General features: G+C 42.9%; 2 protein-coding genes across 2 annotated transcripts; both read right to left on the reverse strand.

Moving 5' to 3' along the window:
• Positions 1-378: 378 nt before the first annotated feature.
• On the reverse strand, positions 379-13,121 carry LOC117381586 (organic cation/carnitine transporter 2-like). The gene is made up of 11 exons (XM_033978570.2): positions 12,915-13,121; positions 9,168-9,347; positions 8,718-8,821; positions 8,502-8,656; positions 8,264-8,435; positions 7,794-7,920; positions 6,455-6,558; positions 5,971-6,185; positions 5,684-5,866; positions 5,235-5,370; positions 379-448 (listed from the first exon to the last, which is right to left on the reverse strand). The coding sequence occupies exons 1-11, from the start codon at positions 13,119-13,121 to the stop codon at positions 379-381; spliced, it is 1,653 nt and encodes a 550-aa protein (XP_033834461.2).
• Positions 13,122-16,737: 3,616 nt separating this feature from the next.
• LOC117381499 (solute carrier family 22 member 4-like) lies at positions 16,738-26,192 on the reverse strand. The gene is made up of 11 exons (XM_033978477.2): positions 25,954-26,192; positions 22,831-23,010; positions 22,382-22,485; positions 22,108-22,262; positions 21,870-22,041; positions 21,235-21,361; positions 19,951-20,054; positions 19,467-19,681; positions 19,172-19,354; positions 17,301-17,436; positions 16,738-16,952 (listed from the first exon to the last, which is right to left on the reverse strand). The coding sequence occupies exons 1-11, from the start codon at positions 26,158-26,160 to the stop codon at positions 16,883-16,885; spliced, it is 1,653 nt and encodes a 550-aa protein (XP_033834368.2). The 5' UTR covers positions 26,161-26,192; the 3' UTR covers positions 16,738-16,882.
• Between the last annotated feature and the right edge of the window lie 469 nt (positions 26,193-26,661).

Consider the following 26,661-nt stretch of genomic DNA (forward strand, 5'->3'; position numbering starts at 1 on the left):
GCAAAAATGAATTCTTTACTTTTGTAAAATCATTAAAACAATACAACAACGATACACAGAAGGCTATAGGTACCTTTTGTGTTTTTTTCCATTCACTTGTCAGCTGTTTTATTTCACATGTCTGTTGTTTGATCATCCTTACCTACACTCAAATGCTAATCCAGACTGACTTAAATACAAACTGTACTTGGGGAAGGGCTTGGACTTCACAGTATTTAAGTCTTGTTACCCCATTGCTCTACAAAGTTTCCCACTGCAGCAGAAACTTTGTCAGTAGTGGGACCATTTCTTTACCGGTGCAAGCGTAATGAACCAACATAGACAGTCTCCTTGTATGTTTTGGTATTATTTTACAGATAATTTCCCTGACAATACTTCTCACAGTTTAGTTTCCAAAACATCCACACAGTTTGATCTGTTCTTTTGACTCGTGCAGGAACATCTCCACCTGAAATGAAATGAAAGAGAGAGGAAAAAAGGTCATATGCAGGTTGTCAGGTTTTGGTACATTCTGAATGGGGAGTGTATTGCAGAGAGGCACAATGGAAGTATATGCTTTGAGATGCAAGCAGATGATCCACTTGTGGAGCGTGATCAACTGTGTGGATTGAAATCGTAAACTGTATAAACAAGTGGACTCGTGGTGGTGAGTGTGACGTCGTCCATAGCGTTCGGCTCCAGTCAAATGAAGCTCGTTGAGTCAATTACAGGGGTGAATTTAGAGCCAAGTTTCATATTTGTAATTCCGATCACGAGTATCAAACAGCCAATCCAAAGCAAGGCTGATGAAGGTGACGCCCCTTCCTGCCTCTATCGCTGGTTTAGCAGGGAGCGGGCCCTTAGCAACACTGTGAATCAAACCTGTTGCTAGCTGGAGTGACCTTGGGGAAAGAAGGCGTCTGATTCGTCTGTTATTAATGCTCATATCTTGATTTGTAGACACAATAGCGAAATAAAAAAAAACAAACAGGATCACGTAGAGCTGGTTAATATGAACATTTAAGACCAAAATGGCAAGGGGACAATTTTTCAACATAAAATGATTTGCAACGTAAAATGATTTGACCTGATGGAATTGGAAGCGCACCCATGCTCACTTCCTATTTGGAACACAAAGGTTAGCAAAGGTTAGCCCCTCCCTGAACTGCCACCTTAACGTGGTGGAGGGGTTTGAGTGCCCGAATTATCCTGGGAGCGATGTTGGGGCTTCATGCCCCTGGTAGGGTCACCCATGGCAAACAGGTCCAGGGGGATGGGTCAGACGAAGAGCGGTTCAGAAGCCCCTTATGAAGAGTGTAAAAACAAGGCAAGCTACGTCGGTGCTCGACGTCGGTGCTCGACAGCGAGCGCCTGGTGGCCGGGCCTTTCCTCACGAGGCCCGGCCGGGCTCAGCCAGAAGGAGTGACGTGGGGCAGTTCTCATGTGGACCCCCCACCCGCAAGAGGATCCGTAAGGGGTCGGTGCTTGAAGATCTGGGCGGCAGTCGAAGGCAGGGGCCTCGACGACCAGATCTCTGGACATGGAGACTAGCTCTGGGGACATGGAATGTCACCTCGCTGGGGGGGAAGGAGCCGGAGCTTGTGCAGGATGTCGAGCGTTACCGACTAGATATAGTCGGCCTCACCTCCACGCACAGTTTGGGCTCTGGTACCCAACTTCTTGAGAGGGGCTGGACTCTCCATTTCTCTGGCGTTGCCCGCGGGAAGAGGCTGCGAGCTGGTGTGGGCTTGCTCATTGCCCCACAGCTCAGCCGCTTCGTGTTGGGGTTCACTCCAGTGAACGAGAGGGTCGCGTCCCTGCGTCTTTGGGTCGGGGACAGGTCTCTCACTGTTGTGTCGGCCTACAGGCCAAACAGCAGTGCAGAGTACCCGGCCTTTTTGGAGTCCCTGGGAGGGGTACTAGACAGTGCACCAACCGGGGACTCCATTGTTCTCCTGGGGGACTTCAATGCCCATGTGGGTAATGACAGTGACACCTGGAGGGGCGTGATTTGGAAGAACGGCCTCCCTGATCTGAACCCGAGTGGTGTCTTGTTATTGGACTTCTGTGCTAATCACAGTTTGTCCATAACAAACACCATGTTCGAGCACAATGGTGTCCATCGGTGCACGTGGCACCAGGACACTCTAGGTCGGAGGTCGATGATCGACTTTGTTGTCGTGTCATCTGATCTCCAACCGCGTGTCTTGGACACTCGGGTGAAGAGAGGGGCTGAGCTGTCAACCGATCACCACCTGGTGGTGAGTTGGATCCGCTGGCGGAGGAGGAAGCCGGACAGACCTGGCAGACCCAAGCGTATTGTAAGGGTCTGTTGGGAACGCCTAGCAGAGCCTTCTGTCTGAGTGGTCTTCAACTCACACCTCCGGGAGAACTTCTCCCTGATTCTGGGGGAGGCTGGAGACATGGACTCTAAGTGGGCCATGTTCTCCATCGCTATTGTCGATGCGGCCGCTCATAGCTGTGGTTGTAAGGTCTGTGGTGCTTGTTGCGGCGGCAATCCTCGAACCCGGTGGTGGACACCGGAAGTAAGGGATGCCGTCAAGCTGAAGAAGGAGTCCTATCGAGCCTTGTTGGCTCGTGGGACTCCTGAGGCAGCCGATGAGTACAGGTGGGCCAAGCATGCTGCGGCTCGTGCGGTTGCAGAGGTAAAAACTCGGGGTTGGGAGGAGTTCGGGGAGGCCATGTCATGTCTTCCGAGGAGGAAGCAGAGACTGGGGACCCGGAGGCGGACTCGTCCATCATCCTGGCTGAAGTCACCGAGGTGGTTAGCAAGATCCTCGGTGGCAAGGCTCCGGGGTTGGACGAGATCCGTCCCAAGTACCTCAAGTCTCTGGATGTTGTGGGGCTGTCTGACACGTCTCTGCAACATCGCGTGGCGGTCGGGGACAGTACCACTGGAGTGGCAGACCAGGGTGGTGGTCCCTCTGTATAAGAAGGGGGACCGGAGGGTGTGTTCCAATTACAGGAGAATCACACTCCTCAGCCTTCCCAGTAAGGTCTACTCCAGGGTACTGGAGAGGAGAATCCGACCGATAGTCGAACCTCAGATTTAGGAGGAGCAGTGTGGTTTCCATCCCGGTCGTGGAACACTGGACCAGCTTTATACTCTCCATCGGGTCCTCGAGGGTTCATGGGAGTATACCCAACCAGTCCACATGTGTTTTGTGGATTTGGAGAAGGCATTCGACCGTTTCCCTCGTGGTGTCCTTTGGGGGGTGCTCCGGGAGTATGGGGTCCGGGGCTCTTTGCTAAGGGCTGTCCGGTCCCTGTATGACTGGAGCGGGAGCTGTGTTCGCATTGCCGGCAGTAAGTCAGACCTGTTCCCGGTGAATTTTGGACTCCGCCAGGGCTGCCCTTTGTCACCGGTTCTGTTCATTATATTTATGGAACGAATTTCTAGGCGCAGCCAGGGGCCGGAGGGGGTCTGGTTCGGGAACCACAGGTGGTCTCTGCTGTTTGCGGATGATGTTGTCCTGATGGCTTCATCAAGCCAGGGCCTGCAGCAGGCACTGGGGCAGTTTGCAGCCGAGTGTGAAGTGGCTGGGATGCGAATCAGCTCCTCCAAATCCGAGGCCATGGTTCTCGACCGGAAAAAGGTGGTTTGCTCTCTCTGGGTGGGTGGTGAGTCTCTGCCCCAAGTGGAGGAGTTCAAGTATCTCAGGGTCTTGTTCACGAGTGAGGGAAGGATGGAGCGTGAGATTGACAGGCGGATCGGTGCAGCGTCTGCAGTGATGCGGTCGCTGTATCGGTCCGTTGTGGTGAAGAAGCTGAGCCGGAAGGCGAAGCTCTCGATTTACCGGTCAATCTAAGTTCCTACCCTCACCTATGGTCATGAGCTCTGGGTAATGACCGAAAGGACAAGATCGCGGATACAAGCGGCTGAAATGGGCTTCCTCCGCAGAGTGGCTGGGCGCACCCTTAGGGATAGGGTGAGGAGCTCAGTCACACGGGAGGAGCTCGGAGTAGAGCCGCTGCTCCTACACGTTAAGAGGAGCCAGCTGAGGTGGCTCGGGCATCTGCTTAGGATGCCTCCTGGACGCCTCCCTAGGGAGGTGTTCTGGGCATGTCCCACCGGGAGGAAGCCCCGGGGAAGACCCAGGACATGCTGGAGGGACTATGTCTCTCGGCTGGCGTGGGAATGCCTTGGGATCCCACCGGAGGAGCTGGAGGACGTGTCTGGGGTGAGTGAAGTTTGGGAGTCCCTGCTTAGACTGCTGCCCCCGCGACCCGGCTCCGGATAAGCAGAAGAAAATGGATGGATGGTTGGAGGTTAGCAGGTTAGCTATGTCTATTTATATACTGACTGGCCAAAAAAAAAGTCGCCACCCAAAAAAAAGGTCACACACACTAATATTTTGTTGTTCCGCCTTTAGCTTTGATTACAGCGCACATTCGCTGTGGCATTGTTTCGATTTTGCTTCGATTTCATTCTCACAAGATTTATTTCCATCCAGTGTTGCATTAATTTTTCACAAAGATGTTGCATTGATGATGGTGGAGTCTGACGCTGCACAAAGCTTCTCCAGCACATCCCAAAGATTCTCAATGGGGTTAAGGTCTGGACTCTGTGGTGGACAATCCATGTGTGAAAATGACGTCTCATGCTCCTGATCCACTCACAATTTGAGCCCGATGAATCCTGGCATTGTCATCTTGGAATATGCCCATGACATCAGGGAAGAACAAATCCATTGATGGAATAACCTGGTCATTCAGTAAATTCAGGTTTTTGAGCACAGACTGTTGCTGAACCTTGACCGGACCAACTGCAGGAGACTCGTATCTCTTTGCTAGGTTAAATCCAGGTGGCAACTTTTTTTTGGCCAGGCAGTTTATATACAGTCAATGATTAAAACAAAGTAACTTTAGTTTAAGTAACTAAAGTGAACACATACATAATGTGTGCTATGAGTTTCAAAGCCGGTTTGAGAGAGTATTCTACTGAGGGAGATTCCAAGAAAACAAGCATGTAAAAAGTCACATAGTACAAATGTTGTGATGTGGATGAAAAAATATAGAAGATAGCATACCTGTGTTTGCATATGTTACTGAAGAGAGGGTTAAAGCTGAGGTAACCAACTTTTTTCTCCTGGGACACTACACGCTGTTTTTATCTAATTACTAAACAGTAGATTTATTATAAACTTGTAAGAAAGAGGCCCATGTATCACTATATGACTAGAACTATACCCAATAAATACTATAGCAGACTAAGAGAATAATCTATAGCTCACCTTTGAAACGTTTTCATATCATCAATTGTGTCTGGCAGAGGGTGCCCAAACGTCTCTGGAAGGAACAACGCACCGATTGCCAACGCTAATGACATTGACCCCAGAAATATATAGGGCAGGAATTGAAAATAGACACCTGAAAGAGAGACATTATTTTTATTTGAGATGTTGTACAATGCCGGTTTTCAGACAGCAGTGGCTCAGTGGTTTGAGCACCAGTTCTTGTAACTTCATGTAACTGTAGAGCACTTTCAAGTACTTTGTGTATGAATTGTGCTATACAAATAAACTTGATTTGACTTGCCTTAAACGCAGCTCATTTTCATCTACGGTTTCAGAATATTGGCGGGTAACTTCTATGTGTCCAGGCTTTTTTTTTTTATCATTCCTTAATTAAGTGGCAATAATGTTTGTTTGCATTTGGTCGAAGGTGGTTATATTTGACTCACTCAGTTGGAAGATAAAAGGTGCAATGCTGGTCCCGATTCTGGAGAAGGAGGAGCAGGTTCCTGTTGCTGTGTTTCTCATGAATGTTGGGTAAATTTCCGCAGTACACGGAAAAGCCAAAGCTGCATTAATGGTGAAGCAAAACTTGCCAAACATTTCCAGAGTAATAGACAGCGCTGGTAGAGCTGGACAAGGGAAAAAAAAAATCTTGCTTTTTGATAAATTGGCTAGATATGACGATCTGAAAACAACTAGTAAATTTTTACACAGTATTGTCACTACTACTTACACTGAGGGACAGCCTGAATAGTCAAAAGAGCTGCTCCTCCCAACAACATAAAAGTGGTTATGATGGGTCTTCGAGGAAAGAACTTTACGACAAACCATGTGGTGATGTAGGCCGGGACCTCCACCGCGGCTGAGATGAAACATGCGAGGAAGGGGTCCGCGCTGAGTTTGGATGTGTTCAATGACAGACCATAATAACCCAGCCCCATATTAAACCTGGACAGACAAACAATGGATTGGAATACTCTTTAGTGTGTTCCATTACAAAGCAGTGCCTGGGCTTCCAATTCCTTAATTCCTCAGCCACAAAGGTCACTAAAGAAAAAGAGCCAGTAGGAAACAGCTTCCATCTCTTCTGTGGCTCCCTACAATGATGATGTTAGGAGGTAATGGAGAATTGAAGAGGTAAAGAAACCTAGTCCCTTTTCAGGGAAATTGGTACAAGCGCATTTTGGCTCCTCTATATGATGTGTAAACCTACTCACCAAATCAGAGCCAGGATTAGTGACGGGACTCTCATCTCCCGGTTTCTGTAAAGATCGATTACTGTATACTGTCTAGGACTCTTCTTGTCTGTATTTTCTTCAGCCTGAAAAAAACAAAGACATTGTTATGGGCTGCTTTCCGAATGTCCACCATATTTCATATATTGTATGGCTGCACTAAAACTGACCTATAATGCTTCTTGAAAAGTAGACTCAAATCTCAAAAATATAACCTGTTCCCTGTCTCCTCTGGGGTTCCCCAGGGCTCTGTCCTTGGGCCACTCTTTTTCATGAGCTACAGTCTTCCACTTGGTTTCATCTTCCATAAGTACATTCACTTCACTTTCACTTTGACACCCATCTCTGCCACTATATTAAGGCTACTTCATCACTTCCGCCAATCTCCCTTAACCTTGGTCTACAGGAAATCTCTCCTCACTCCACTGGCAGCCGCTCTGCTCCTCAGCTCTGTAGCTCTCTCCCTCCTGACCTCCTTCCTAACCTTCCTCCTGACCTCCCTCTTTCCAAATCTACACGCAACATTTGCCTTTTGTTTTAGTATATATCTGGAAATTGATTGTTTTAACAACTGTAAAATGGACACAGCACAACTGCATGACAACAACTGCAACAGTACACTGTTATCATCAAAAGTCAGTTGCTAATGTTAGCCACTCTCCATAGCTTGAGCATTTAAATAATATTCTCATTTCAGATATTGAGTTGAACAAACCAGTCAATTTTGATATCTATAGTGATTTCGCTCTCTGAATATGTGCACTGTATCCTCTACAACAGTGGTCCCCAACCACCGGGCCGGGGACTGGTACCGGTCCGTTACGCATTTGCTACTGGCCGCACAAAAACAGTAAATAATGTATCAGTGACCGCATCTTCTCCGACGTAACTTTCGTCCGTCCCTTGTGACGTGCTAATAAGCTTGTCCATAGATATATCATGAAAATCCTGAGAGGAAATCGCCACAGAAATCTATTTGATGTAGTGGCGAGTTTATTATCTGCTCTTGTCTCTACAATGACGTATCACGTATAACACATCAGACACGACGCACAAAAGTAGAGCCACAAGTGAGTGAAAATGAGCCAAAACAAAAGTCTTTGGAGAGCTTTTTAACAAAGGGGAAAAGGCCAAAGAGCCAGAAGAGGAGACCACGACCTCCAAGAAAAAGAAAGATAAATTTAACAGACAACACCAGGAGTCCTACTTAAAATATGGGTTTGTCGCTACAGGTATTTTTGCCATATTTATCCAGTCCATGGCACAAAAAAGGTTGGGGACCGCTGCTCTACAAAGTAAAAAGGACCATGGTCTAACTTACCTTATAGTTTTCAAATATGACAGTTGGAGCCTTGACTTTATTCATGTCAGCAGCTTTCTTTATTATGGCCTCTGCCTCCTCCACTCTGCCCTGAGAGAGCAGCCATCGAGGAGACTCTGGGGTGATCCTGGATACACAAAACAAAAAAACAACGATTCAGGATGATAGATTAAAATAAAATGACTTTTCTAATGTTTTGTTTTAATGTAACTTAATATAAACTTGGTAGATGTCATGACAGGCGAAGGTGTTGCAATAGCTGGATGGCTTACTGCACTGGATGAATAACTTACAGTACATGGCCATAAATTAACTTGAAACTTGAGATTTAGACTATATTATCCCTTTATCAACATACGGTCTTTAAATTTGATCCATCCCTCATTGCCACAGGAAATTTGAATTTGAAACTTGAAATAAAAATCTTACAATATACTTCAGGTGACATACTCTGTAAAATTCCAACCTACCACCAGAGGGGGATGAAGACAGCTCCAGGCAGAGCGATGGCCAGGACCAGAAACCTCCACTGTCTGATGAAATATGCAAAGAGTGGGAGCAGCATGTATCCTGTAGAGAAGCCCAGACACACTCCCGCAGTGGTGTACACGGTCTGCACGTTTCCGCAAAATACTTCCGCCCCTAAACTTGTAAACTTGTAAACAGAGCAAATAATATACAGTCATCCAATGCTGATTGTAGACTTACCCAGAACAAAAGCGGACACATAGTTGGCAATCTGACCCAACCCACTGAAAAACATCAGGACTGAATACATCTCCCAAGAGGTCGAAAACACTTGAAGAAAAGTGAACAGCGTCTGAATTCCCAAAGTAATAAAAAATACAGGCTTCCTCCCAAATCTATCAGAATAAACATGTTAGACATTTAAATAGTTTATATAATTTATTATCCATGCTGTACCTGTCGGAGAGCTGTCCACAAAAGAAGGATCCAACTAAAACTCCAACGAAATAAATGGTTGATGTGAACGGCTGCTTCCACTGATCACTACACACCAGGTCAAACTAGAAAAAAGCATCTGAAGAAGTTTTAGGAGATCACCACCAGCCATTCTGAGTTTTGTATTCACAGTGAACCACAGCACAATATGAGACATGAGGAATGAGGAGGGTTATGTCCAAACCATGCAGAATTATATTGCATTTTAAAATATTGATTTTGGTTACCCCACAATGAAACACTGGCCATTCAAGGTAAGGACCAACTCTTTTTACACATTTACACAATGAATCAATGAAATGGCAAAGAAACTGCTTCCCTGAGGAACAGTTGTGTATTGAGCAATTATACTGGACGTTAATTCAGAAGGCAATAAAATAGGCAGTAATATAGTTGTTTGTTTAGTGTTACCTCGGTGACTAAAGTGGAGTGGTAGATATCTTTGCTGTAGGTCCATCCGTCCACACAGGGCTCCTGCTTCAGCTGGGTGAGGTTCACGTCTCCAGGAGCAAAGCCCTTAGCCCACAGATCCAAGACCACATCCAGCCTGTACCTGCTGCAGCGGCTCTGCTCCTCCACGCCATTCACCACCTCAGTACAACACAGCCATGTAAATATGATAAGAACTGTTGCTACAGCTTCCCTGGTGCAGACTGATGGAAGGTTGACACAAATAAGTCATTGTTATTAATTAATAGTTAATACTTGCAAAAAGTAATTTGTATTAAAACAAACAAAACAACAAAGAAAGTAAGATATCCTGTGACACTAATAAAAATTGTGAAATTCAAAAAACAAATGATGAGTTAATAGTTTCAATAGTTTGTAAACTCCTCCTCGAACCGCCACCTTAACGTGGTGGAGGGGTTTGAGCACCTGAGTGATCCTGGGAGCTATGTTGTCGGGGGCCTCATGCCCCTGGCAGGGTCACCCATGGCAAACAGGTCCTGGGTATGGATCAGACGGTTTGGAAGCCTGTCGTGATTAGGACACAATCAAAGCCAGTTACGTCTCCCAGACCAGAGTTACTGGGGCCCACCCTGGAGCCAAGTCTGGGGTGAGTGGTCAACAGTGAACGCCTGGTGGCCGGGCCTTTCCCCATGGGGTCCAGCCAGCTTAGCCTGAAGGAGCGGTGTGGGGCCGTCCTCCCGTGGATGGATCCATGAAAGGCCGGTACGAGGAGATCTGGGCGGCTGTTGAAGGTGGGGGGCCTCGATGACCGAATCTCCAGACATGGAAACTGCCTGTGGACATGGATTATCACCTCGCTGAGGAGGACGGAGCCTAAGCTTGTGCGGGATGTTTATTGTTACCGACTAGATACAGTCGGCCTCCCCTCCACGCACTGCTGGGGCTCTGGAACCCAACTCCTTGAGAGGGGCTGGCCTCTCCATTTCTCTGGTGTTGCCCACGGGGAGAGATGGTGAGCTGGTGTGGGCTTGCTTACTGCCCCACAGCTCAGCCACCATGTGTTACAGTTCACCAAATGAGAGGGTCGTGTCCCTGCCCCTTTGGATTGGGGGCAGGTCTCTCACTGTTGCATTGGCCTACGGGTCAAACAGCAGTGCAGAGTACCCAGCCCTTCTAGAGTCCCTGGGAGGGGTACTAAACAGTGCACCGACCACAGACTCTGTTGTTCTACTGGGGGACAGTGAGGGGTGATAGGGAAGACCAGCCTCCCTGATCTGAACCCGAACGATGTTCTGTTAGTGGACTTCTGTGCTATCCACAGTTTTGTCCACAGGATCTCATCTTCTGTTTGCAGATGATGCTGATTTGATGGTTTTATCGAACCAGAACCTGCAGGAGGCACTGGGCCAGTTTGCAGCCGAGTGTGGCTGGGATGAGAATAAGCTTCTCTAAATCTGAGGCCATTGTTCTGGACTGGAAAAAGTTGGCTTCCTTTCTCCAGGTGGGTGGTGAGTCCTTGCGTCAAGTGGAGGAGTTCAAGTACACACGTGGAGAAACTTGTTGGTACCCTTCGGTTAATCAAAGAAAAACTTGAATCTGACAAAAGTAATAATAAATAAAAAAATTCTATGAAATATAACCAATGAAAGTCAGACATCGCTTTTCAACCATGCTTCAACACAATTATTTAAAAAAAATAAACTCATGAAACAGGCCTGGACAAAAATGATGGTACCCCTAGAAAAGATTTGTCATGTGACATGTTAATCCAAGGTGTGTCCACAAAATGGCATCACAGGTGTCTACAATCTTGTGATCGGTCAGTGGACCTATATATAGGCTACAGGTCGTCACTGTGCTGTTTGGTGACATGGTGTGTACCACACTCAGCATGGACCAGAGGAAGCAAAGGAAACAGTTGTCTCAGGAGATTAGAAAGAAAATTATAGACAAGCATGTTAAAGGTAAAGGCTATAAGACCATCTCCAAGCAGCTTGATGTTCCTGCGACTACAACTGCACATATTATTCAGAAATTTAAGACCCATGGGACTGTAGCCAACCTCCCTGGACGTGGCCGCAGGAGGAAAATTGATGACAAATCAAAGAGATGGATAATACGAATGGTAACAAAAGAGACCAGAAAATTTTCTAAAGAGATTAAAGATGAACTTCAAGCTCAAGGAACATCAATGTCAGATCGCACCATCTGTCGTTGTTTGAGCCAAAGTGGACTTAATGGGAGATGACCAAGGAGGACACCATTGTTGAAAACAAATGATAAAAAAGCCAGATTGGAATTTGCCAAAATACACTAACATGCCGCAAAGCTTCTGGGAGAATGTCCTATGGACACATCAGCTCTATGTTCACAGATGGAAAAATGAAGCATATCAAGAAAAGAACACTATCTCTACTGTGAAACATGGAGATGTTATGTTCTGGGGCCGCTTTGCTGCATCTGGCACAGGGTGTCTTGAATCTGTGCAGGGTACAATGAAATCTCAAGACTATCAAGGGATTCTAGAGAGAAATGTGCTCGCCAGTGTCAGAAAGCTTGGTCTCAGTCACAGGTCATGGGCCTTCGAGATAGGGCGAGGAGCTCGGTCACATGGATGGAGCTCAAAGTAGAGCCAATGCTTCTCCATGTTGAGAGGAGCCTGTTCCAGGTGCCTCCTGGACTCTTCCCCAGGAAAGAGTTCAGAGCATGTCCCACTGAGAGGAGGCCCCGGTGAAGACCCAGGACACATAGGAGGGACTGTGTTTCTCAGCTGTCCTGGGAACACCTTGGGGTTCCACCAAAGTCTGGGAGCCCCTGCTTAGACTGCTGCCCCCACGACCGGGCCCCGGATGAGTGGAAGAAAATGGATGGATGAATGGATGTATATATATATATTCTAGTCACTAAAACTTTGCATACTCTTTGCAGATATGTTATAGTCATAATTACTTCATAAGTACTTTAAATGAACGATATTTTTTTAATTAGTGTGGTACTCATAATTTAAGAGGGTATGGAAATGCCCAAACCACCTGTAAAAGTGTTTATGGTCTGGTCACAGTATATATAGAGAAGGTCTTAATATTGTAAAAGCTTCTGCAGAGCTGGTTTATGCTCACTTACCATTGCTGATATTTGCTATCAGGTTCAATTACTATCTTATCTTTTATTTCGTTATCATTATTCTTATCCTTTTTATAATCGCAATATGATAGTGATGTTACCAAGACTGAGACATAGTAAAAGAAAAATTCAATTCTGTCAACTGGTTAGACAGACAGTGTCCACCAGCAATCTGACCAGAACTGACTTTACTCAAAAACTTTTGCCCATTTGACAGAATATATATATATTTTTTCTTTTGCTATGGATCATATCTGGATGACCGAGGGATTACACAGTTACCAAAATATATAGATATATTTTAGTAATTCCATTGATATTAATTAATATTAATAAATATTCTATTGTAAAATAAAATAAAATGTTTCCTTGCCCGAAATAATAAAAAAGATAAAAATGAATAAAAGGTGAAGTGTTTCTTAGGACAATAAATTTAACACACGCCTCATTTAATGTTTTGCATGATGCAGATTTGTTCCAATAATTCACTCTGACAAAAACAATCTAAAACAGTCTCAGTCCAGATGATGCTCTTTTAAATATTTACTCCATAATGAGACATACAAATTAGAGCGTTAAGATAAAAGCAAAAACTGCTGAAACAATTACAAAGATACAACTCACTTCTATTGGGATGATAGCTTGGAGCCAGTCTTCTGTCAGGTTCACATCAGGAATAGAACAGTGGTGTTTTGGATTATCCACAATAAAAACGACAGATAAAACACCAAGTCCGTTTGGAATGACAGTCGCATAAAGTATAAAGAACAAAATCTTCTGAAATCGTCCCCAGTTTCCTAAAAAAGCTGTGACTTCATCATAACTATTCATTGTGTTCTGTTTCAGATCACTGCTGGCATATCTTTAAACTTCTAAGCCTGAGGATCTTGGTTAAAAAATGTTCTATGCTCCGATTTATGATGCGCTAGTCATTTATTAATCTTGGTTTAGCAAACTGTAACGATAGTCTGAGCGTGAGAGCTGTCCTCTCTTCAACTTAGTTACAACACACGGAAGACAGTACATTTACCAACAAGTAACCCATTAATTTATGGAACGTATTAGAATGCACACTTAGACGCTAATGATGGTGAAGAGAAGAAGATGCATTGGTGCTGAGGCAGAGATTTGTGGTCCATTTCTGAAGTAGCATGATGAAGGAGTGGAGAGAGAGAGCGCATTCATATGAACGGCTAGAGACTAAAGTAGCAAGTCGTGTCTGTAACCAAAAGAGAACTGCTAATGACTGACAGGCTTTGGAGAAATTCATTCATAAGAACCTTGGTACAGCCAGTCAAAGTAACCTGGGATGGCTGATTACATTAAGGGAAAAGCAGTAAAGATCGATACGTTTGATGATTATTCATGAGTTTTGATTGTGGATAAGCAGGAGTTCTTGAATAATGGTGCGCGTGATGCTAGGCCATTGAGACAGAAGAAAAATGAATGGATGTTATGCGTCGTAACATCTGGGAGATACAGACTCGAGACAAACGTTTGACAGTTTATTACAAACAAGGAAATGAGAATGTTGGTTGACGGAGCAGGTAGTAGAGACCAGGGTTGAGGGCTGATGTCTTCGAACCGGTCGTAGGAAGTTGGATCAGAGGCTGAGGCGTTCGTGCCGGTCGTGGAGAGCTGGGGCGGAGATGCAAGGTGGGTCCAAGAAACGGGATCTGAAAAAATGGCTGAGTACTATGACCGTAATCACAAAACGAGACTGAGCCAAGTGGAACTGTACCGCGGAGGATACACGGACGATCTGGTGGTATGTGTAGGATCCTCAGTCCCTTCGTACTCCCAAGGTGCAGGCTTGATTGCTTCATAGGTGGTGCCAGAGTCTCCACCCAGCTCCAGGTAAAGACACAGAAGGGAGGGGGAAAGACACAGAAAGGAGGGGGAAAGACAGCACAGAAACACAAGGACGGACTGGGATCTTGACAGTAGGAGAGAAGAGTGAATCTGTGGTAAGTCGTCACATTTTGTACGATGCTTTTCCACCCTCATAGCACTCAAGGCGCTTCAAGTGCATCAAGGAACCACTCACCCATTCATTGTACGGAATACGGAATGTGGGTCAGCTGTCATTGATTACGTGGCACTCCCTTGAACTAGGAATTGATATGGAACACATACAAAGACGGAAAAAAGAACGTATAATAAGACATGCAATTCTGAAACAGTTTTGGTCGGAATGGTCAGTCTCAGCCAAGAGTGAGATATTTAGTGATCCTCATAAGAACGAAAAGTTTGTTGTCAGAAAGGCTGGAGGTGTAGAGTAGTTACAGTAACCAGAAGAGAACTTGTGATTAATAGGTGTAAAACAAAAAGACAAGGCAAAGGTCATCAAGGTATATAAACATGTTGCTGTGAAATGTTTTGAAATATTGAGTCAAGTATGAGTAAGTGGTGACGGCTGCTCATCTGGGCTCAACCTGAACCCAGTTTAGGCAAGTTTTTCTGAGCTAAATCCCTCCGTGCCTATTCTTCCCGTTTGGCTGCAACCGCAACTGTCACTGAAATTCAGAATCTATGTGCATCTTTGGTCCACCTTTGGTCCACCTTTGGTCCACCTTTGGTCCTACCTATACTTTGAAAATTGCACTTTTATTGACATGCAGTACACCTATACAACACATTAATCCAAGACAAATCCCTCACAGATGACGCATAATTCTCTGTAAATTGCACATTTAAATGAATTGCAATAAACTAAGAAATAATTTAGACTATGGACTATGAGCCGTGCCAATTACAAAACTCTTTTCCCAGCAAAGACATATATAAAAAATGCAACTCACATTTATTTTATGATTTATTTAAAAAGGGACAATTAGAACCTGAAGAGATTAATGTTTATAGTATTGGGTGCTTTTTTTTTTTTTTGTTCAATCTTAAAACCTTTGATTATGACACATGACTTTATGGAGTCAGGCAGAATTTTTTTTATTTAACAGCTGTAGTATCACGTGACTGCTCCATTGTTTCTGCCAAAGGAAGCATACAACCTCCTTTTCCTAACTCGGCGCACTATTCGGACAGTCCTTATCGTCGCAGTCAGTGACACACATCCAGTTTCAGGAGCTTTGTGGACAATTTGATGGAATTCAGAACGAGCCAAAGGCAAAGTGAAGGGAGGGAAGAACAGGTATTTACAGCAAACAGGAAAGTAACTAGCAGCTTTAAGTAAAAATATATAGTTTGTTACTGATTGTTCAGAGGGCGCAGTGAAAGGTTATCATGGTTTATAGCTTTAGATTTGTGTGAAAGTTTTACAAGCCTTAAACTCATTGGAGCCTGTCCAGATCACAGTAAATGTCTGGGACACTGTCAGTAATGACTTTCATAAAGCTGTAAACTAGATAAAATGACAAATGTTTAATATTTATGTATTACAGACACAATATAAGTTACATTTACAAGTGTTTTTTTTAAACTTATTTCACTTTAATATGCCTTTATTCTTTGCACAGTACTACACAGAATCAGGATTGCCCATTTTATAAATTTATTTCTACTCACCGTTAAAAGAATGGCTACTTTTTGCTTCATGAACAGTGAAGTGATGTGAGCGTACATCGGTTAAAAAGACTGAAGTGAATGCCCCAAATCCATTGGACATTACACTGGCCCAAAGGACAATGAACGTCCCAAACTGAAAGCAGCCTGGAAACATCTCTGCTCTCCTCACAGTCCTTCATTGTGAACATCAGTTTGGCTGTTTTAGAGTCCACTGGTTTAACAGGAACAAGTCTCCTCTCTCTTTAGGCTGAACCAGGTTACTTCAACGGCGTCCAACCAAAACCGCACGACATTTACTACCTGATGATGGTGCCACACAACAATATATGAAATAGACAATGCATTTTGAATAAAAAGTAACCAATTACTTTGACTGTCTTTATGAAGAGCATGTTTGTGGTGTGGGTGTGTTGTACGGTTGTGTCATGAGGAGTAAAGCAGTAAAACACCATCTGTAAATATCAACAATAAAACAGAAGATGACTAAAGAAGAAGAGGTAACAGAAGTAGAAAGTACAAGGTAGTTTTGCATATTTCCCAAGTAACAGAAAACATATAAAGCTTATAGCAAGAAAAAGTGAATTTAGTCTTTAAAACAATACAAGTTTGCATCTCATTTTAATACACAAAAGGTTGGATATGAATGACATTTATAACACTGGACACTTGTTATAAATACTTAAAATGTAAAAAATAATCTTATAATACAGACCACTACTATTGTTGATACTGTGGTAGACATTTTAATATCGTGTGTTGTTTTTCCATTGTCCAAGATACACTGCAGGAAGTGTTAAAAGCCTTAATATTCTTTGTCTAATCCTTTAGTCTGACTGCAGGCTGTGTTTTTCCATTTATATGTCTGTCGATGTTTATTTTACATATCTATTGTTTGTTCAGAAAGACTGACCTAAATACAAATTGTACTTGGGGAAGGGCTTGGACCTCAGACTGTATTTAAGAGTTGTTACCTCATTGCTCTGAACGCATCGCTCCCACAAACTCTGTCAGTAGTGGGACCAATAATAAACCAACATAGACAGTCTCCTTGTATGATACGACGATACTTATCACAGTTTAGTTTCCAAAACATCCACAGGGTTTGATCTGTTCTTTTGACTCGTGCAGGAACATCTCCACCTGTTATGAAATGAAAGAGAGAGGAAAAAAAAGGTCACATTGTCAAGTTTCGGTACATTCTGAATGGAGTGTATTGCGGAGAGGCAGAATGGCAATATGTGCTTTGAGATGCAGATGATCCACTGGTGGTGCAAATGTTGTGGTGTGGATGGAAAAATATAGCAGGATGATGTACCTTTCATCTAATTACTAAACGTTTGATCTATTGTAAACTTGTAAGAAAGAGCCTTAAGTGTGACTCTTTGGGATGAGAGCTGATTGGCTGTTCACTTCTCTTTCTGAAATGGTAATACTAGTAATGTGTCAAATAAATACTATAGCAGACTAGGAGAGTAATCTATAGCTCACCTTTCAAACTTTTGCATATCATCAATTGTTTCTGGCAAAGGGTGCCCAAACGTCTCTGGAAGGAACAGTACAGCGATTGCTGACGCTACCGACACTGACCCCAGAAATATATAGGGCAGGAACTGAAAATAGACACCTGAAACAGAGACATTATTGTTTGAGATGTTGTACCATGCATGTACCACTCATCCACCATCCAAAATGTCAGCCAACCAGAGGCCGAACGATATGTCAGTACCACCAGTCGCATCAACTACCACAGTCACCTCCTCCAGAGTCAGGAGCACCACCACCTTCCCCAGTGAAGGATTCACCACCAGCGACACTTCCCCCAGGGCCCTCATTAAAGTCCTAACAGAACTCGGTCCCCTTTGCTACATCAACTCCCTCTAGGGAATTTTCACTCCCCTTTTCCTCCACAAATTCACCCATGGCCCTTCCCAACCATCTAGTAAGCCTCATCAGATCAGGATTTAAGATGGCTCCCCTCACACCTAGAATGCTCAAGAGTTCTGGCATCAACTATGCTGAACTCTTCCCCGAACAAAACTATGCCTGTTTCACCACCAAAGTCCCTCTCAGCTATCCCCATTTGTCTTTCACCCAAACTCCCCCCTGCTCCGCCTTCTCAGCTCTCACCTGGTCCCTCACCCAAACTCGCGCTTCCCTGCCTTCCCTAAGAGCTGTTATCACCAAGAGCTAGGACACACTGGACATACAGTCATGATAAAGATAATATCATGCTCAGGTCTTGTGATGGAGCTGTATCTACAGTTGCACCACGTAGACTGAAGAACAGAAGAACAGAAGGAGAGTTAGACTGTCCAATCAGAGACATTTAGTTCACTTTCCTTATAAAAAGATAACATCCAGTCCTACTGAAATTAATTCAGACAGTGAGGAATAAAAAGTATGTGTCTTTTTATATAGTGCATGTAAACTTCAGGTTTCAACTGTTTGTCTCACTGCAGCAGGTGAATCTGGACCAGTGGATTCACTCTGCCACTGCATCCAACAGATCAGTGTGTGGAGGAAAAACAACTTTCTCCACTAAACTCAGACAAGACTGAAGTCAAAGTCTTTGGCCACAGTAACATAGTGAAAGTGTCAGCAGTCACCTCCAGGCTCTCTCTAAAACCTTCAAATCAGGCTAGAAATCTAGATGTAATAATGGACTCAGACTTGAACTTTAACAGCCACATCAAATCAATAACATCTGCAGCTTTTTACCACCTAAAAAACATTACAAAAATCAAAGGTAAACTGTCAAAACCAGACTTAGAGAGACTTATCCATGTGTTTGTCTTCAGTAGGTTAGACGACTGTAACAACCTGCTCACTGGTCTCTCCAAACGAGCCTTAAAACAGCTGCAGAATGGTGCTGCTCGGGTCGTGACAAGAACCAGAAAATACAAGCAATGATTCCTGTGCTCAGGTCTCTGCACTGGCTTCCTGTTGCTCAGATTATTGTCCATCTTATTCTGTAGAGCACTTTCAATGGGCATGTCCCACCGGGAGGAGGCCCCGGGGAAGACCCAGGACACGCTGGAGGGTCTATGTCTCTCGGCTGGCCTGGGAACGCCTTGGGGTCCCACCGGAGGAGCTGGAGGATGTGTCTGGGGTGAGGGAAGTTTGGGAGTCCCTGCTTAGACTGCTGCCCCCGCGACCCGGCCCCGGATAAGAGGAAGAAAATGGATGAATGGATGGACTTTCAATTACTCTGTACAAATTGTGCTAAACAAATAAACTTGCCTTGCCTTAAACACAGCTCACTTTCATTTACACTTTCAAGACTTCTGTATGATCTTTTTACCATTCCTTAATTATGTGGCAGTATTGTTTGTTTACAAAGGCGGTTATATTTGACTCACTCAGTTGGAAGACAAAAGGTGCAATGCTGGACCCAATTCTGGTGGAGGATGAACAGATTCCTGCTGCTGTGTTTCTGATGAATGTTGGGTACATTTCCGCAGTACATGGAAAAGCCAAAGCTGAATTAACAGCGAAGCAAAACTTGCCAAACATTTCCAGAGTAATAGACAGCGCTGGTAGAGCTGGACAGGGGGGGAAAAAAAGTTCTTGCCTTTTGATAAATTGGCTAGATATGACGATCTGAAATCAACTATCAAGAGTCATTTTTTACACAGTATTGTCAGTACTACTTACACTGAGGGACAGCCTGAATAGTCAAAAGAGCTGCTCCTCCCAGCAACATAAAAGAGATTATGATGGGTCTCCGAGGAAAGAACTTTACGACAAACCATGTGGTGATGTAGGCCGGGACCTCCACCGCGGCTGAGATGAAACATGCAAGAAATGGGTCCGTGCTGAGTTTGGATGTGTTCAACGACAAACCAAAATAACCCAGCGCCACAGTAAACCTGGACAGACAAACAATGGATTTGAAAACTCTTTAGTGTGTTCATTTACAAAGCAGTGCCTGGGCTTCCAATTCCTTAATTCCTCAGCTGCAAAGGTCACTAAAGAAAAAGAGCCAGTAGGAAACAGCTTCCACCTCCTCTTTGGCTCCCTACAATGAGGATGTTAGGAGGTAATGGAGAATTGAAGAGGTAAAGAAACCTAGTCCCTTTTCAGGGAAATTGGTACAAGCACATTTTGACTCCTCTATATGACGTGTAAACCTACTCACCAGGTCAGAGGAAGGATTATGGATGGGAGTCTCATCTCCCGGTTTCTGTAAAGATCGATTACTGTATACTGTCTAGGTCTCTTCTTGTCTGTATTTTCTTCAGCCTGAAAAAAACAAAGACATTGTTATGGGCTGTTTTCCAAATGTCCACCATATTGCATATACTGTATGGCACTATATTTTTAAAAAAAATGGCTGCCCTAAAAGTTACCTATAATTCTTCTTGAAAAGTAGAGGACAGTGATGGTTGCTAGACAGGTGAGCATATTCATACATGCATTGCAAAAGTTGGAAGAGAACAGTGAAAGAGACAACTGGACTAGTGTTGTCACAATATATAAAAAAAGCAACCTCAAATGTTATGACCACAATGATAATTTCAAACACTCTTTAATTTCCCAGCAAAAGTAATAACCACTCTAGCAGTACTCTCTTCACAGACTCAAATCTATTGCCATCTTCCACACTCCTCTCCTGGTACATCTGGTACGTCCCTCAGGTCGCAGTCAATGCTCTCAAATCTCAAAAATATAACCTGTTCCCTGTCTCCTTTGGTTTTCCCCAAGGCTCTGTCCTTGGACCACTCCTTTTTATTAGCTACAATCTCCCACTTGTTTTCATCCTCCATAAGTACATTCACTTTCACTTTGACACACAGCTCTGCGACTCCACTAAGACTTCATCACTTCCACCAGCCTCCCTTACCCTCGGTCTACAGGAAACAAAAATCAACTGCTGGTTCTCTTCCAACTTTGTCAAACTAAACAGCTTAAAACCTGAAATTACCCTTGTATGCACCTCTTCCCCTCTCTCCAAATACAAGTTTCTACTATTTTATCAGTGTCCTGTCTTTCTTAGGCCTCAGGTAAGTCTGGGTGTCACTCTGAGTACATTTTCTTTCTATTCCCGCATCAATAGCATCATCTGTTCTACTTCCACTTCTGTATCTCTCATCTCTGCCCTCCTCTCTCCTCACTCCACTGGCTCCTCAGTTCTCTCCCTCCTGACCTTCCTCTCTTCAAATCCAAACTTAAAATTTGCCTATTGTTTTAGTATATATCTGGAAATTATTATTATTTTCTTTTTTGACAAATGTAAAATGGACAGCTGCGGCAGTACATTGTTGTTGTGACAGTGTAAAGTCAGTCGCTAATGATGGCCACTTTCTTTAGCTTGAGTAGTTAAATAATAAATATTCTTATTTCAATTTTGATATCTATAGTGATATCACTCTCTGAATACGTGCACTATATCCTCTACAAAGTAAAAAGCACCATGGTCTACCTTATAGTTCTTGAATATGACAGATGGAGCCTTGACTTTGTTCATGTCAGCAGCTTTCTTTATTATGGCCTCTGCCTCCTCCACTCTGCCCTGAGAGAGCAGCCATCGAGGAGACTCTGGGGTGATCCTGGATACACAAAATAATAATAATAAAACAAATAAAATTAAAAAAACAGATTCAGGACTATAGGTTAAAAATAATGACTTTACTATTGTTTTGTTTTAATGTCATTTACATTTGTTCAGTTTTTTAACAATATCACAACATCCCATATACTTTGGGTAGATGTCATAACAGGCAAAGGTGGATGGCCATGAATGAACTTGAGATTTAGACTTTATTATCCCTTTATAGACATATGTTCTTTTAATTTGATCCATCACTCAATGCCACAGGAGATAATGCCACCCTGCCAGGAATTAAGCCAGATTTTTGGTCAGGAACACAGGGTTTGATGACTAGCATGTGAATGTGTAAGTTTTGCTACAGTTGGAACAGCCAATGAATAAATTATGACTTAACTAAAATAAGTTAAAAATAGTTTATTAAATCTTACATAATTTAAATATCATGTCAAGTGTCCTTAGACTTACAATATACTTCAGGTAACATACTCTGCAAAATTCCAACCTACCACCAGAGGGGGATGACGACAGCTCCAGGCAGAGCGATGGCCAGGACCAGAAACCTCCACTGTCTGATGAAATATGCAAAGAGTGGGAGCAGCATGTATCCTGTAGAGAAGCCCAGACACACTCCCGCAGTGGTGTACACGGTCCGCACTTTTCCACAAAACACTTCCGCCCCTAAAGTTATAAACTTGTAAACAGAGCAAATCATATACAGTCATCCAATGCTGATCGTAGACTTACCCAGAACAAAAGCGGACGCATAGTTGGCAATCTGACCCAACCCACTGAAAAACATCAGGACTGAATACATCTCCCAAGAGGTCGAAAACACTTGAAGAAAAGTGAACAGCGTCTGAATTCCCAAAGTAATAAAAAATACAGGCTTCCTCCCAAATCTATCAGAGAAAACATGTTAGACATTTAAATACAGTATATATATATATATATATATATATATATATATATATATATATATATATATATATATATATATATATTTTAATTCATGCTGTACCTGTCAGAGAACTGTCCACAAAAGAAGGATCCAATAAAAACTCCAACGAAATAAATGGTTGATGTGAACGGCTGCTTCCACTGATCACTACACACCAGGTCAAACTAGAAAAAAGCATCTGAAGACGTTTTAGGAGATCACCACCAGTCATTCTGAGTTTTGTATTCACAGTGAACCACAGCACAATATGAGACATGAGGAATGAGGAGGGTTATGTCCAAACCATGCAGAATTATATTGCATTATAAAATATTTGTTTTGGCAACTCCACAATGAAAACACTGGCCATTCAAGGTAATTCAAAGCCAACTCTTTTTACACTTTTACACTCTTTCAAATCAATAAAATAACAAATAAAAAGCTTCCCTGAGGAACTGTTTTGTTTTGAGCCATTATACTGGATGTTAACTCAATTCAGAGTGCAATAAAATGTGTTTGTTTAGTGTTACCTCGGTGACTAAAGTGGAGTGGTAGATGTCTTTGCTGTAGGTCCATCCGTCCACACAGGGCTCCTGCTGCAGCTGGGTGAGGTTCACGTCTCCAGGAGCAAAGCCCTTAGCCCACAGATCCAAGACCTCATCCAGCCTGTACCTGCTGCAGCGGCTCTGCTCCTCCACGCCATTCACCACCTCAACACAACACAACACAAATAGTAAGGCTATAATATATTATATATTTTTTTTTAAAACAAACATATTTATTCAGCCACCAATTGTGCAAATTCTCCCATTTAAAAAGATGAGAGAGGCCTGTAGTTTTCATCATAGGTACAGTTCAACTATGAGAGACAGAATGGGGAGAAAATCCAGAAAATCACATTGTAAAGATTTTTAATGAATTAATTGGTAAATTCCTTGGTAAAACGAGTATTTGTTCACCTACAAACAAGCAAGAATTCTGTCTCGCCCACACCTGTATCTTCTTTAAGAGGTTCCTCTGTCCTCCACTCATTCCCTCTATGAATGTCACCTGTTTGACCTTGTTATCAGTATAAAAGGCACCTGTCCACAGCCTCATACGGTCAGACTGCAAACTCCACTATGGCCAAGACCAAAGAGCTGTCAAAGGACACCAGAGACAAAATTGTGGACCTGCACCAGGCCCAAAGACTGAATCTGCAATAGATAAGCAGCTTGATGTGAAGAAATCAACTGTGGGAGCAGTTATTAGAAAATGGAAGACATACAAGACAACTGATAATCTCCCTTGATCTGGGGCTCCACGCAAGATCTCACCCTGTGGGATGAAAATGATCACAAGAACGGTGAGCAAAAATCCCAGAACCACACGGGGGGACCTAGTGAATGACCTGCAGAGAGCTGGGACCAAAGTAACAAAGGCACCATCAGTAACTACACTGCCAGGGACTCAAATCCTGCAGTGCCAGACGTGTCCCCCTGCTTAAGCCAGGACATGTCCAGGCCCGTCTGAAGTTTTCTAGAGAGCATTTGGATGATCCAGAAGAGGATTGGGAAAATATCATATGGTCAGATGAAACCAAAATAGAACTTTATGGTAAAAACTCGACTTGTCACACATCCAAAGAACACCATACCTACTGTGAAGTATGAGGGTGGAAACATCATGCTTTGGGGCTGTTTTTCTGCAAAGGGACCAGGACGACTGATCCATGTAAAGGAAAGAATAAATGGGGCCATGTATTGTGAGGTTTTGAGTGAAAACCTCCTTCCATCAGTAGGAGCATTGAAGAGGAAATGTGGCTGGGTCTTTCAGCGTGACATTGATCCCAAACACATCGCCCGGGCAACGAAGGAGCGGCTTCGTAAGAGGCATTTCCAAGTCCTGGAGTGGCCTAGTCAGTCTCCAGATCGCAACCCCATAGAAAATCTTTGCAGGGAGTTGAAAGTCCGTGTTGCCCGGTGACAGAGGAGATCTGCAGGAGGAATGGGCCAAACTACAGCAATAGAGTGAGAAAACCTTGAGGAGATTTACAGAAAACATTTGACCTTTGTCATGGCCAACAAAATAAATATACAGAGTATTGAGATGAACTTTTGTTATTGACCAAATACTTATTTTCTACCATAATTTGCAAATATATTTTTAAAAAATCAGACAATGTGATTTTCTGGATTTTTATTTATTTATTTATTTTTCTCATTTTGTTTATCATAGTTGAATTGAACCTATAATGAAAATTACAGGTCTCTCTCTCGCAATTGGTGGCTGACTAAATACTTTTTTGCCCTACTGTATGTTACATAATTACTTCATAAGTCATAAATACTTTAAATAAACAAATATACTACTTTTAAAAATTGAGTTACCAATTATGATAGAAGGTGTCCAAATTGGAAAAGCAATGAGTGTAATAAATATAAGAAAACAAATTCCTTGGAGTTATAATAGACAGTAAATGATTATGGAACATTTAAAGTCATGCTATAATAAAGTGAAACATTACCTTGATCTAAATGCACTTTGTACATTATACTGTTCACTGATCCTTTACTTCACATGTTGTGTCAAAGTGGGGAAACACTTGTAATAATGTACCGTTAATCCATTGATTATATTACAGACACAAGGTTTGCGAATCAACTGTAAAGGTGGATTTTTAGAACACACTCAATCTCTTTATTCAGTCCAAGATCCTAATATTTCCTGACTTATAAATTAAAATATATACATTAAAATATTATACATTGATTTTATTTTAAAAATTCAACACGTTACTACCAAGTAATTTGCAAAGTTTGTTCAAAATTAGAGAGAGTGCTCATATTTTAACAGGGTATGGAAATGTCAAATAGCCCAATGTTCAAACTACCTGTAAAAGTGTTTATGGTCTGGTCACAGTTTATATAGAGAAGGTCTTAATATCGTAAAAGCTTCTGCAGAGCTGGTTTATGCTCACTGAACATTGCTGGTATTTTCTATCTGATACAATTACTGTTATCTTTTATTTTCTTGTCATTGTTGGTATCCTTTTTATAATTGCAATATAATAGTTAGGTGACCAAGACATAGCAAAAGAAACATTCAGTTCTGTCAACTGGTTAGATGTAAGGCAGTGTCGACAAGTAATCTGTCCAGAACTGAAAAAGTGTCTTGGATGAGCAGCGAAATGTCTTTACTTAAAAACTTTTGTCCAGTTGACAGAACCAAATTTTTTTGATCCATAGCTAAATTTTTCTTTAGCTATGGATCATACCTGGACGATGAAGGGATTACAGCTACCAAAATATATAGATATATCCAATGTAAAAGAAAAAAAATGTTTCCTTGCCCAAAATTAAAACAAAATCATATCTATATATTATATCTAAATCATATATATATATATTTGGGTAAGTAAACATTTAAAAGATGGAGAGGTGTTTCTTAGGACAGTGAATTTAACGCAGGCTTCATTTAATAGTTTGTGTGATGCAGGTTAGTTCCAATAATTCACTCTATGACAAAAACAGTCCAAAATAGTCCCAGTCTGGATGATCAGTTCTCAGCCAAGTCAGACGATGTCCCTTTAAATCTTTACTCCATAACACGACATGCAAATAAACTAAAATAAAAGCAAAAAATGCTGAAACAATTGCAAAGATACAACTCACTTCTATTGGGATGATAGCTTGGAGCCAGTCTTCTGTCAGGTTCACATCAGGAATAGAACAGTGGTGTTTTGGATTATCCACAATAAATACAACAGATAAAACACCAAGTCCATTTGGAATGACACTTGCACAAAGTATAAAGAACAAAATCTTCTGAAATCGTCCCCAGTTTCCTAAAAAAGCTGTGACTTCATCATAATAATTCATTGTGTTCTGTTTCAGATCACGGCTGGCATATCTTTACACTTCTAAGCCTGAGGATCTTGGTTAAAAAATGCCCTATGCTCCGATTTATGATGTGCTAGTCATTTATTAATCTTGGTTTAGCAATTTGTAATGATAAGCACATTGAAGACAGTACAGTTATCATCCTTAACGTAGTGGAGGGGTTTGAGCACCCAAATGATCCTGGGAGCTATGTTGTCGGGAGCTTTTTGCCCCTGGTAGGATTGCTCATGGCAAACAGTTCCAGGGGGACGAGCCAGACTAAGACAGATTCAGAAGTTGTTTATGATGGGAGGAAGACCAAGGCTAGTTACGTCGCCCAGACTGGCTTTACTGGGGCCACCCACCCTGGAGCCAGGCCTGGGATGGGTGCTCGAGAGCAAGCGCTTGGTGACCAGGCCTTTCCCCATGGGGCCCGGCTGGGCTCATCCTGAAGGAGCTACGTGGGGCCACTCTCCCAAGGACCCACCACCCACGGGAGGA

Source organism: Periophthalmus magnuspinnatus, chromosome 14, assembly GCF_009829125.3.
Source record: "Periophthalmus magnuspinnatus isolate fPerMag1 chromosome 14, fPerMag1.2.pri, whole genome shotgun sequence".
Lineage (NCBI taxonomy): Eukaryota > Metazoa > Chordata > Actinopteri > Gobiiformes > Gobiidae > Periophthalmus > Periophthalmus magnuspinnatus.